The sequence below is a fragment of the Oryx dammah genome, unplaced genomic scaffold (genome assembly GCF_014754425.2).
Source record: "Oryx dammah isolate SB20612 unplaced genomic scaffold, SCBI_Odam_1.1 HiC_scaffold_26, whole genome shotgun sequence".
Lineage (NCBI taxonomy): Eukaryota > Metazoa > Chordata > Mammalia > Artiodactyla > Bovidae > Oryx > Oryx dammah.
In genome coordinates this window covers 33,786,537-33,800,742 of record NW_024070210.1, presented here as the reverse complement: position 1 = coordinate 33,800,742, position 14,206 = coordinate 33,786,537, and the positions used below count along the sequence as shown (strand labels likewise).

At 39.6% G+C, this 14,206-nt stretch overlaps 1 protein-coding gene across 1 annotated transcript in view; it reads left to right on the top strand.

Moving 5' to 3' along the window:
- Positions 1-12,378, top strand: part of TMEM260 (transmembrane protein 260) — a 70,516-nt gene extending 58,138 nt beyond the window's left edge. Inside the window, 4 exon segments of the mRNA XM_040226376.1 lie at positions 2,702-2,878; positions 4,596-4,649; positions 6,087-6,177; positions 10,055-12,378. Coding sequence (XP_040082310.1) covers positions 2,702-2,878; positions 4,596-4,649; positions 6,087-6,177; positions 10,055-10,309 — 577 coding nt within the window. The 3' untranslated portion in view covers positions 10,310-12,378.
- The last annotated feature ends 1,828 nt before the right edge of the window (positions 12,379-14,206 follow it).

The window sequence follows — 14,206 nt, the reverse complement described above, 5'->3', positions numbered from 1 at the left end:
AAAATACTTCTGGGGTTTTTTACTGGTTTTAATTTGATTAGTGTTTTCATGGCATATCTTTTTTTTTTTCCTTTTGCTTTTAGCCACCTATGTCATGTTTAAAGTGGGTTTCTTGTAGATAGCACATATTTGACTCTTGTTTTATTATCCATTCTGACAATTTGTCTATCATTTCATTTATATCCAGACCATTTGCATTTAATGTAAATATTGACTTGTTTTAGATGTACATCTATCATTTTATTACTTGTTTTCTGTTTGTTCTTCTGTTTCTCATTCCACTGTTTCCCTTCCTGCTTTCTTTTGGATAATTTGCTTTTTTTTTTTAGCATTCCATGTTACTGTGTCTCTTGGTAAATTTTTTCAGTGGTTGCTCTTAGAATTACAGTATACAGACATATTTAACTTTCACAATCTATTTACTACTTTTGGAAAAGGAAATGACAAACCACTCCAGTACTCTTGCCTGGAAAATTCCACGGACAGGGAAGCCTGGCGGGCAATAGTCCATGGGTCACAAGAGTCGGATATCACTTAGTGACCAAACCAATTTACTACTTCAAGTGAACTGTAGAAATCTTAGTGGCATGTTAGTTCCTTTACTCCACTTTTGATTGTGTTGTCAAACATGTTATATTAGACATATGATAATTTTTGTTTTCAACATGTCTTTTAATTTAAGAGAAAAAGTAGTCTTAGATGTTTGTACAGATATTTACCAGATCTGTTGCTCTTCCTTCAATCCTGGTGTTCCAGCTTTCCATCTTGTATCATTTTTCTCCCTTCTAAAGTTAGTCCTTTAGCATTTCTTTCAGAGCAAGACTCTTAGCAGTGAATTTTTTAGTCTTTCTTTACCCAAAAATGTCTTTATTTCACCTTCATTTTTGAAGGATATTTCTGGATATGGAATTCTGGGTTGGATAGTTCTTTTTTTTCTCTCACCACTTTAACAGTGTTATTTTATATCCTTTTGCCATGCATGGCTTCTGTTGAGAAATCTGCAGTTATTCAAATCATTGTTTCTCTTGTGTGAAATGTGTTGTTTTTTTCTGACTGCTTTCAAGATTTTTTGTCTTTTAATTTTAAGCAATTTGATTATGATGTATCTGGGCATGAATTTCTTTGAGTTTAACCTGCTTAGGATTTACTAAGTTTCATGAATCTGAAAGATTATGTCTTTCACAAAAATTGGAAGTTCTCTGATGTTACTTCTTTAAGTACTTTTCCTGCTCCACCTTTTTTCTCTTCTTCTGGGATTCTGATGACTCCAGTGTTAGACCTTTTGATATTGTTCCACAGGTATCTAAGACTCTATGCTTTCAATATTTTTTCCTCTTTGTTTAAATTATATAGTTTCTCCTGATCTACGTTCAAGCTCATTGACACATATTCTGTCTTTCTAAAATTATATGAAGCCCATCCAGTGGAGGAGTAATGGGAATTTGCTCCCAGTTCTTGGAACCACAGCTCCTCTGGTTAGCGAGAAGTGTCCACTTCCACAGAGTTACAGGAACCTGCCCAGCTGCCCCTGTGCTGCTGCTTCTGCTGCTGACACAGTGTTGCCTGGTGACACGGGAAGGAGACAAGGGAAAAAGTTCTGGGGATTTCCTCTGCTCTTCCAGTCCTTACAATTTCCTTTTCCTGCTCCTTGGACTCGGGAAAAAAGCAAGGGGAAGGCTTCTCTTGAGATCTTTTTGTTCTCACCTGGTATGTATTTTGGGTTTCAGGCTTCCTTTGAGTTCAGGCCAGGTAATCCTGGAAGATGAAAAGGAGTAAACTCACCACAGATTTGGTGGAACTCAGAATTCTGCTTTCGGAGAAGGCAATAGCAACCCACTCCAGCACTCTTGCCTGCAAAATCCCATGGGTGGAGGAGCCTGGTAGGCTGCAGTCCATGGGGTCGCGAAGAGTTGGACATGACTGAGCAACTTCACTTTCACTTTTCACTTCATGCATTGGAGAAGGCAATGGCAACCCACTCTAGTGTTCTTGCCTGGAGAATCCCAGGGACGGGGGAGCCTGGTGGGCTGCCATCTCTGGGGTCGCACAGAGTCAGACAAGACTGAAGCGACTTAACAGCAGCATCAGCAGCAGAATTCTGCTTTCTTCCCTCAATCTTCTTTCTACCATTTACTGTTCAGAGTCTTCAGATAGTTTTTCCATGTTTAGATTTCAGAATTAATTTAGAGATAAAGAGCCTATCCTCAGGATACTTCTGGGCTACTCAGAGGATTTGTAAATAAAAACAGTAGGTTCAATAAAATAATGCTAAAAGAGATTAAAAGTAAAATGCAATGGAAATTGGAGGACAGAAAGACTACTAGTATTAGTAGTACTACTAATATGAAGACATGTTTCCACCTATAAAATTTAGAAGGTAGCAAATAATATGTATATTTACACATGAGACAGAACTACAGACTCTTTCCTTGTGTTTGTCCCCACCTGATTTCTTACCATGTCACAAACAGGTAGGTTTTATTATTTATGTCTGTGTGCTTCTCTTCAATCCCCAGACAGCTTTTTTCCCCACTAATATAAATTTAAAGCAATCTGTTGGCAAAGATTTAAAGAAACCAAAGTGTTCACAAATGGTTTATTGGTAACTGAGATTTAGAGTCAAAAATGACCCTTCCTGGGTTATATGTATTTGGCATTTAGAACTTTAAGCTGATAATACATATTTTTCTGTCTTCAATAGAAAAGAAACATTTGTTTGCATAGGAATTCATGAAGGCGACCCAACCTGGAAAAAGAATTATTCACTTTGGCCATGGGGTTCTTGTGACAAATTAGTTTCTTCAGAGATTGTATTCAACCCTGAGGAGTGGATTAAACTTACGAGAAATATTTATAACTGGACTGAAGACTATGGAAGGTATGGAGGGCAGTTGTTCCCCATCAGTGTGTAGCTGTTTTGTTTACCTAAAACACTTACTAAATTTTGATTTTTTTTTTTGTTTTTTATTAGTAGTTAATATTGCTATTTGCTGCCCACAGAGTATCGTGATAGAGAAGGAGAACATATATTTCTTGTCCTCAGGCCTGAAGAACAGTGGAGAGGTGGAGGAAAGGTAGTGATGGTTAAGTGGGTACCATGTAGTTAGATATGTGCCACCATCCACGTCCAGCTCTTGTAATGCTACATGGTCCATCATCCTGTATCTTAGACCCTAAAAGTGGGAGAGATTCATGAACTGAAGCAGAGCTTTAAAACTCACTCTGTTGTCCCTAATAGTCCCCACCCACATAAACTTGTCACTTTTTTTTTTCCTTCTTCTTCAAGAATGGCTGATCAGGGACCTCCCTGGTGGTCCAGTGGTTAAGACTCCCCACTTCCATAGCAAAGGGCTCAGGTTCCATCCCTGGTCAGAGAACTAAGATCCCACATGCCACATGGTGTGGCCAAAACAAGGAAAAAAAAAAAAAAAATGACAGATCACTTCTCTGTAGGAAAACTGGGATTTAAGTAGCTTTTTCTTCACAACTGTTTGGCGTTAGCCTCATTCTGTTGTTTTGATTAGTCTTCCTGGAAGCATCTCTAACTATAGTTGACTCTCTCCCATATGGAAAATGAGTCACCATCTGAAGATAGGCTCTCTATTGCCTATTTTTAAAATTAAATTATGAGTTATGCAAAGATTAGATCATTACTGCTTATAATTCAAGTGGGTAACCCTTCCCTTCTCCAGAGAATCTTCCCAACCCAAGGATCGAATCCAGGTCTCCCACATTGCAGGCAGATTCTTTGCCAGCTGAGCCACAAGGGAAACCCAAGACTCCTGGAGTGGGTAGCCTTTCCCTTCTCCAGATGATCTGCCTGACTCAGGAATCAAACTGGGGTCCCCTGCATTGCAGGCAGATTCTTTACCAACTGAGCTATCAGGGAAGCCTATAATTCAAGAGCAACACTCAAAATCAAATAAACAAATACTACCAAAGTTTTCTGAGTCAATATGAGCAAACAGACCCCGCTGCTGTGCTCCAGCCAGAGCTGGATAAGTAGTTGTATATCAAAGTACTCTGTGACCATTGTGAGGAAAAGCTGGAAAATCACCTGTTCTCCCAACAGCTGATACAGTACAGGTACACAGCATCACTCACTGTCTCCATTTTATCAAAGTAGATACATGCTAAGAGAAATTTTAATTAAGTGGGAAAAAAATCAGTAAATGGTTTAGCCAGTGCTCTTTGAGCAGCATCCTAGCTCCAACAACGATTTATCAAAGCCAGGAGTCCCCTCTCCTCACAGCTCTATGGCTTTCAGCTGTGCCCACAAAGGGACCCAGGCCTCACCCCCACCCCATTGCCCACCTGACAGATCTCGGGAAGCCTCCAGCCTCTTCCCACTGAGCTTTCGTGCGCTCCTGTGAGGCAGTGGGGCTCATTATGCAGATTAAGAATACATTTACCAAAACCTCAAATTCCTAACCATCAAATATTTCTAGGGGAATAAGTTTGTTATTTTGGTCTCTATCCGTACTTCAAGATGCAACATATTTTATTTGCCTTGTAAGATTATAAAACAAAAATGACATGTCCATAACAATAAAGGTAACTGGCAGGAAAATGTTACCATTTTCTTCTAACTACAGATTTGATCCTTCTTCCTGGGAATCTGTGGCCAATGAAGAGATGTGGCAAGCAAGGTGACTAATTTATACTTTCGGTTTGCAGTTTATTTTTGATGTAGTAGAAGTAGCTTGTGGCACTTTTCATTTGGGGAGCAGGGGGGCATGGTGATAATAAAAGTAATATTTGTGAGCAATTATTTTGTTTGGGGCATTGTACTAATTGTTACTAAGGCATAATCTCATTTCATCCATACAACAACCTGTGAAGAAGTCAATCTTACCCCATTTTACAAAAAGAACAAACTGAAAGCAGAGAGGTTACTTGTCCAAGGCCACATAGCTCTACCAATAGAGTCCAAAATTCACATCTCTCTGACTGGAACATTCATCACTCCTGTGCTCTCCTGCCTCCACTAAACCAAAGTCAGTGTAATTGATTGAGGAGAAATTGATAATTACCACCCTGACCATGTGTAATGTGCTAGCTAGTTTAAGCACTTATTGAAAACTTCCTAGAGACCAGGCACTGTGCCAGGCTTGTTGGCTACACATAGGAATATGACACAGTTCCTATTGTCAATGGAGTAGACAGACATATTCCAAGAGATTTGACTGTTCATGTGCTAGATGCTGGACTTCCCTGTTCCTGTGTGAAATGAACACTTCACAGTGATGCTCTTGTCTCTCTGTGTTCCTGCCATTATTTTAAAATATTCAAAATATCTAACACTAACAGACTTTGGCCTAAAATGTAAAAGGCCTAAGTGATGCAGACAGGGGTACCAAGTATGAAGTACTTCCTCCAGGAAAAATGGATTGATGCCCACTCTGGGCCAGGGGCTGAGTGCACCAGGAATTGAGTTAGGGTGTAATACGTTTAAAGAGGGTTTTTTTTTAATTGTCAAGAAATATGGTTCTTGACAAAATAACAGTTACAAAAAAGATAGTCTTTGTAGTAGTGTTTTGGAAATGTCAGAAAATTTGTTATAAGAACAAATACTTGCTTTGAGGGACTAATCAAAGATATACCAAATGTTTGCACGATTCTTCAGTGTGACAGTGTGGGAAAGCTGGGGGAGAAATCACATAAAGGAAGAAAGCAGGTCATTATTCGGGCAGGTATTGATTTAATTGGAGTGCCGAATACAATTTGGATGAGTTCATGTGGTCAAAGAGTCCAGCCACCTCTGAAGAACTGGTCACACACGGCATGAGCCGTCGTGATGGGTACCTTCCAGGATGTGCTGACAGACTCGGCAAGTCTCCCCGCCCCACCCAGCTGCTCTTGCACAGTGAAGATCTGGAGGGAGGGTGATGCACAAGAGTGATGATGAACAGAATGCAGTGTCTTGGGATGGGGGGAGGGTTACTGTTAGTTCAGAGTAAACTTCTGTGAATATGAAAGAAGTGAAAAGAATACAATAAAGGGTTCTGTATGAGCCTCATCAATGGAAAAGTCTGGCCGATTTAGTTTTGAATGTGAAATTGACGTGAACACCCTCCCACTCCCAGGATGAAAACACCGTTCTTCATCTTTAACCTGGCAGAAAGTGCAAGTTTGCCTTCAAATGTGAAAGCTCAACTCTACACTCACGCCTATAACGTATGTTGCACTTTTACATATATAAATACATTTGGTGGGAGGGTAGTGGTGACTGTTTGGGATGTAAAGAGAGTATATCACAGAGTTTTTACTTTTTTGTTTCCAGCTTTATTTGGCATTATAAAACAATACAAATGGGAAAAGAGTCATGTGTCTCTCAAATAATATTTAAAGTAAATGACCGTGGTTGACAAAATAATGTAAGAAGTCCATGTCCTCATCTCCAGAACTTGTGAATATGTGGCCTTACATGGCAAAGGACACGTTGCAGATGTGATTAAGGATCCTGAGGTGGGGAGATTATCCTAGATTATCCGGGTGGGCCTAATATAATCACAAGGATCCCTAGAAGAAGGAGGTAGGAAGGTCAGAGTCAGAGAAGGAGACGTGGCATTGCAAGCAGAGGTCAGAAAGAGATTTGAAGATTGCCAGGTAGCTGGCCTGAAAGATGGAGGAAGGGGCCACAAGTTAGGAAGTGCAGGAAGCCTCTGAAAGCTAGAAAAGGCAAAAAAAAAAAAAACATGTTCTAGATCCTCTAGAAATATATGATAATACATTTATATTGTTTTAACTGCTATGTTTTAACTACTACATTTGTGGTGATTTGTTACAACAGTAATAGGAAACTAATACGATGGCTTTATTTTCTTAAAAAGCAGTTCTGATGGGTCGCCCTCTATACAAAAGTCATGACCCTGGCAACACTTGAAACGATTGGACCATGGCTGGTTGAAATTTCATGAGAGAGATAGAGGGTCATGGAGAATAACCCCAGGAAGCCAGACAGCCTTCACATCCAGCCATGCTAAGGCTCTTGCTTAGCTGGTCCTCTGTGATGGGAACGAGGGTACAGACCAGAGGCTTGCTTTGCTGTAGCACTGTGTTAACAAGGCCCTGCTTTTCTGTGATTTATAGCACTGGACTCTTCCCCACCTTCTGAGATAGTCTTGGAGCCTGCAGTATAGGAAACAGACTTCCTGGAAAAAGCCAGTGAGAACAGAGCCCAGGAGCCGTATGTCTAAGCAAGTGGTTATTTATGCTGCCTCTGGGCTGCTGTGGATCTACTCAGCCAGGGCATTTGTTTGGGACTGAGTCAGAATAGCATGGTGTCCAATTAGTTTGACATTTCACTCCTCAATTGTGTGCTTGTTGGTCCATGGTTTACTCATGTATGCATTTACTCACAGAGCATTTATGGAGCACCCAGTCTGTACCAAATACTGTGATGGAGATGATCAGGCATTGGCCCTGCTGTCAAATGGGCACACGCCAGAGAGGGAGAGAGAAGATAAAGTCCTCAGCTAGTAGTGAGAGATACAAGAGGTGTGCAGAGGTGCCAGGGCAGAGAGAGGCATATGAGCACAGCCTCCCGGGGAGAGGTGGCGTGGAAGGAGGGAAAGCTGCCAGAGGAGGTGTCACTGCAGTGTCATCTTGAAAGATCAGAGGAAGCCAGCCAGACACGTGCAGGAGACCACAGGGATAAAGGTACACACCTCTGAGGTGCCCATCAAGGACAGCCAGGGACTAGATACAGGAGGCAGTGTTCTGGAGTTCTGACTGGCAGTCGGGGAGTCCCGGTTCAAGGCCTGCTCCACCATTCATTGTTACCTGTGGGCCAATTAACCTTTCTATTTTTTTCTTTCCAAAAAAAAAAAAAAGTGGATTGTAAACTTTATAGATTATCTCTCACATCCTGGCCACGTCAGATCCATTTCATCTCTAATACCCTGTGATTCTGTGAAAAACAAGTTGTATTTAGTTGGGAGGAATCCAAGACTTAGTAATATTTTATGGTCTCATCAGTGATCTCTTCCATGGTCAGTCTTTAGGCCACCACTAAAGCCAATTCATGGATTTATTGTCCCTTTGGGCCTGCAGGCATTACTCTGTTCAGTGAACACAAGTCTATAACATAATCTCTAGGTATCTCCTTCACGTATGTCTCCAGGTGTGTGACATCATTTGCAAGACAAAGGAGCTCAAATACTTGATGGGTCAACACAAATCACCTCCTTGTACAGGTTTTTCGAGAACATTCGTGTTAGGTATAGAAGATATTTTTGTTATTATTTACATTGCCCTGCTCAATAGTTATCCAGAACATTAAGTTCAGGTGTACTGGGAAAGCAAGAGTGATCTGTTATCTTTAGGAATACAGTTGATATACTGAAGATGTCCCCCCAAACTAGACTATGTTCCACTAAACTTAATGTCGCAAAAATTCGTGCTTAGAGGAGGAAATACAATCCCCACATGATGAAAAATGATAAGATACAGCTTCTTAAGATACAGCACAGGTGACTGATGGGCCATCCAGAATGATAACACATCAGGATTAGAATGTTTTAGAAAAGAGTAGTGTGGCTGTTCTGATGTCCAAAGACGTAGCAGGGAGGTCATGAAGGAGCCTTTTATTCTCTTGAGCCATTGGAAAGTGCTTACTGAGCTACTGGCATCCATCTTGCACTCCAAAATCTAATCAGGATTTTGAAAACGGCTAAGAACCTGAGCAGTTCTTGAGCACTGACTTTGTGCAGGGCAGCCTGCCATGCATTTTACACATGTCCCTCATTGGAAGGAGGCTCAAGAAGAGGAGCAGCAGATAGGGAAAATAAAAAAGACTATGAGAAAAAGTAGAGAAGCTTTGAACATTTTACCAAGAAAATAAAATGCTGACTTAATAGCTTTGAAGTCTATGAAAAGTACGAGGTGACTCTTTCCTATTTTATGGAGTGAAGGCAAGGGGAAAAGAGCTTTAAAAGGCAGCTTCAGGACTAAGGGTTATTAAATATCAAAATGACATAAAAAATACAGATTGGGGAACTTTTCATGGGGATGTTGTTTTGAAAAAGATTGGGTATGCATTTGTCTACTCCAGAGTAGGAGTTGGTGAAATAGATAATATAATAGGGCCCCTTTCAACTGAATGATGTAATAAGTATAGTTCTAATTCAGAAGCCCTTGTCCCTGGAGAAAGCAACATTACTTGTCCTGTGCTCTCACGGCGGAAGCTACCAATTAACTCAAATGCCTGTGGATTTGACTTCAATTTGATAATCCCCAATAAGGTTGTGAAATTCCCCAATAAGCAAGCATAATATTGTTTTGTAGCTTTGCATCTACTTTTTTGGTTTATTTGTTAAATTTTTATCTTGTTCCTCTAGAAAATGCAATATTAAAGATTCTAATTCTGTCCAATCAACACTATCTCTGATATTGAAAAACAAAATTCTGAATTCCTGGGGGCAGAGTTTTAACTATGAAAATTGTTATTTTAGGACACTGTGGAGATTTTCAACATCTCACTTTAAGGATGTCTCTTAAATTATATTATGCCCAGCCTGTTGGGTGCTGGATTTGTTAGAGGTTTTCTATTGCTGCTATTGTTAATACTGTTGTTTATAATATAGAGAGAATTTTATGTAAAAATGAGGGACAAAATTTAAATTTCTTCAAGTTCTTTTTCCATGCAGTTTTCTAAAGAAAGTTACTTTTTTTTCTTTAATAGCTAAATTTAGAGTTTCAACCTTTCTGCCTGTTGCATAAATAGCTTTCCATGAATTAGAACCAAATCCCTTTCCCAGAACATCTTTCTGGAGGAAGAGCATTTTGTCCTGACATAGTGTGTCTTAAGTTTCCTCCGCAACATCCAAAAAACCCCAGAAACAGGTTTATATGAAGTGCATTTGCCTCCTGCTACTGTAATAATTACAGTATCATCCTTGCATTTTCTGCATGGCCTAGCAACGATTAGATTTTTACTACAGGCTGCTTGCATTTTTTTTTCCCTTGTGTTATTAATTCCTCTGTGTTTTCTAGTCTTTTTAAAAAAGTCAAGGGATAACAATGGAATGCCAATGTTTTTGCTGTCTTCCAGCTTTATAAAGAGATTGTCTATTTACGAAAGGAACACCCGGTGAATTGGCACAAGAACTACGCCATCTCCTGTGAACGGATGCTACGCCTTCAGGAAAGAAGTGCAGACCCTGAAGTCTTGTTATCTGAAACCATCAGACACTTCCGTCTCTATACTCGCAAGGCCCAGAATGATCCCCAGCTCGCCGATATTTCAGTTGCTCTAAAGCACCTAAGAAAGGAACTACAAAATCTGAGAAATATGAAAAATGGCTGAGACAGCAAACTGTGAAAAACTGGCTCGGCTTTCAGCTTCCAAAATTCCCAAGTCCAGAAGTTTTTCCTCTAAGAAAAGAAATGCCATTAAAAAATGGAAGACTAGGTCATCTCCCAGATATAAGTAACATGGTGTCACGGTACTGTTTTACGGCGGAGTTAGAAACTGAGATGTGCTATTTCCACAAATTCTACTTAGCCTGTGTTACTGAATTAGCATTTCAGTGCGAATATTTTGAAAAATCTTCCTACTTCCACAACCTTTCATCAAATGACTTGCTTGATTAAATTCTAGAAGAGAGTGAACTATTTTCATGTACTTAAAATATCGACCATGAATCTTAAGGGACCTGCTTATTGGGATTGGTATTAAAATTCTTAAAATATTAATACCAGACCAAAGACATTCTCTGGCTCCCAGAAATGAAATTATTATTATTTTTTTTTTAATGAATCTTGTTACACTTCAAGCTAGAGTACTGTTTGGGGTGCAGGGGATGGGGGAGCATTGGTTTTCTTTTTTTTTTTTTTTTTGAGTAGCTGTAGTTGTTACATAATCTCACACTTCAAACTAAATACCAACCAGATGATATTTTGGAAAAAAGTTAAGGTTTTATTGTGTTTGATCATTCTCTGAAATCACTAAAAAAGTAAGCTAATTGTTCTTTGCTTTTTTTTTTCCAGTTGCTTAAACTGGCAAGTAAAAAGGATTTTGTCTTTCCTTAATTAATTTTATATTCATGTTTTACTTCTATTTGGGCTCATAAATCTGGACCCAATAATTAGGAGGCTTCCTGCTGCCAAAAAGGGGGTAGAGGGGGTTCAGGGGTGTGGGGAAGTGGCTCAATAAATTCATTTCTGTTACAAGCATCTTTTATACATATTACTAAAGAGAACATAGTAAGAAATGCAAATAATAGTTCTTTATTTTATTATGACAGTTAATTAATAGCAACCTGTTTTAATGAATAAAGTCACTCAGAGTCCTTCAGCACTTCCTAAGTAGAGGCCTGAATCTGTAGGGATTCTTTTCCCCCCAATTGTATGGCTCCTAAACTCCAAGCACTATATAGGCCCCTGTATAGAAATGCTCACTAATGAAGAGGGAGGGCTAGAAGCTTGTCTGCATTCAAAGATCACTGGTGAGTCATTCAGCAAGAAAAGGCCCCTTACCAGGAATAGTCACAGTTCCGTGGCATTGTACTAGCGAAAGGGTCTGATCAAAGGTCTCCTGTGGAGCTTGCATGGTTCCCTTTCATACTACGACCATAATTAAAACCACTAATTCTCTTTTAAAATGCTGCAGGATGCCATGTAGGCATCTGTCTGGAGTGTCCTTTGTGATGTCATAAGCTGTTAAGGACCAGTGCCGAGGGCTTTTGAGTGAAATGCCAGTCATGAAGGTGCTTCAAGACAAGGGTGCCTCTAAAAGCTTGACAGGGCCTTGACTGCACAATTCGAGCTGAATTTGCCCCTTGTCAGCTGCCAGTAAATAAATCTCAAAGGGGGAAAAGCTGAAGTTTCATTACCTGATCCATGGGGCTTTGTTGGTTTTGGCACCACACAGGGGAAGCCCTTGCCCCTCCATTCTCTGGATTTGAAGATGTCCATCGGAGCCTGCAGCGCCTGGACAGGGTTCAGAGCGGAACCTTTTGAAGAGTGTCAATAGTTGTAACAGTTCAGCTGTTAGGAAGACAAATAAATGGAGGAGCTCATTAATCCGCTTTTGGCTCTCAGTGCCTTTTGCCCTTTTATCACAGCCTTATTAGGCTCCTACTCATCTTGAACCAGAAAAAAATGAATTGAAGTTGTTGAGTACTAATTGGCAAAGACTTTTAATCATGGGCCAAGAACTTTCACTGACTTGAAAGTAACTTCTCCACAGGGAAAAACCAAAAACCTGGTTTACCTTAAAACAAAAAACCTGTTGGAGTTCAGTGTGGTGTAAAAATTTAAGGAAGCATTGAGAAATTGTCTCAGTTGATCCATTTGAAAGAATTATGTAAGATTATGATTTCTACTTTTCTTTTTAAACAGTGCAATAAAATTCATATACTCATTCCCTGGAAATGCACTGTCTTTATTTTTTCAGAAGAGACACTATGTGTGTGTGAGATGATCATGTTGGGTTTTGAAATCTATATTCTGTATAGAGAATGATATGTAAATATTCATTTTAGCATCTACCTACACATCTTGTTTTAGAGTAATATTTCCTACTTATTGCCATAAGTATGGCAAATGAAGGCCTCTTTCTGAAAAATATCTGCATTTTAAATGTCTGTCTATGCTATGATGCCTCATATACATCTGAATATGCTTTGCATATTGACTGTTGTCGGTGCATAGATTATTCTGTATTTGTGCAACAGTGACTTTGGACCACTCTCTTTGAGAAAGCAGTGATATGATGGCCCACTGTAGATGGGGTCATAATTATTTAAATTTCTAAAAACCAGCAGTGAATGGAAAAAGAGCAAACTGAGCTGAGATTTGGGGATGTTGGGCTTCATTCCAAGATCAACTACTTTGAAGAATTCTTTCCTTTCTATTTTGTGAAGTTAAACCATTTGCTTTCTTTTCTTTCCCTTCCTTCTCCTGGGCTAGTGCACAAACATCATAAAATCTGACAGAAGGGATTTCCTTCAGTCTAACCCCTGACATGGAAGAGAATGTGAAGGAGGTGACTTCTCATGCGGGATTTGGCCAGCATTCCCCTAGCAGTGTCCCTGGAGTGCCATGGGTTGGCAGGATGACAGGAACCCCACAAGGCCAACTTCTGCCTGGACTTTGGCCTAAGGAGCAAGTTGGAGCCAGAAGCACTGTCTGCCTCTCCACAGGCTGCAGTGCCCTCCTGCCCAGCACTAAGGCTGGCACACACCAGAGGGTCAGTGGAGAAGCGGGTAGTGGCTTCCATGTTCCCTAACAAACCTCCCCAGCCCTTTTCCCGCTGATGGGAGATATACTTGCTTCTTGCTGTTGACTTTCCTCTTTGTTTTTTCCAAAGGATCCTTTTTTTTTTTTTTTAATGCCTTTGTTCTATGATTCAAAATGTAGCCAAAATAGAAGGGAATCAATGACTTGTGTCCTATTTTGAAGTCTTCTAATAGAAGCGAAATGTTATTTCTGCCTGCATTCTTAGTACTTTCTAATGATAGAACCAGGATGTTTATACCGGTTATGATACTTAAATAAAGCTCTTTTTGAGTGTTAGGATTATTGTATGATACCCTGCTGATTTCTTTAAGACATCAGACAAGGATATGAAGAGTAGTTTTTTAAATTCGTGTTTTGAAAGTTAAACAATGTGAGTCATTTTTCAGAGTTCCCATCAATATCTTTCAGAATTTAGAAATATTAATACTTTTAATATTTAAGAAAAAAGTTAATATCAAAGATTGAAAAAAATGAATCCTATTAAAGCAAATCCTTTTATTGTGTTTTAATTCTGGTATATTTTGTGAAAGCACCAGTGAGGAGTAATACTTAAAATTGTGTTCTTCTAACTGGCTCCAAGCCCTATGGTAAAACAGTAAAGAAATTCTAACCCAGTACAAGATTCACACTGCTTTGTTCATCCTCATATCTTGTTGTGGATGCAAGCCCATCCTAAGACTTACACTTGCAAACAAATAACTAATGTTTCCAGGGATTCTGGGAACATCTAAAGGCCAAGATCTTGGCACAGCCTTACAGAGCAAACAGGGAGCTGAAGCTTAGCAGCGATCATATTCAATGAAGACGTCATTGTCAGTACTCTCTAAAGGTCTGTTTGATTTGGATCAGCGTGGACGATATAAAAAAAGCCTCAGGAATAGCACGATGTGCTTACCTGGATATTGGAAAGTAAACTAATAGGAATATATCTTGAGAAAGGGATTTTTCTAAAGAAAAAATT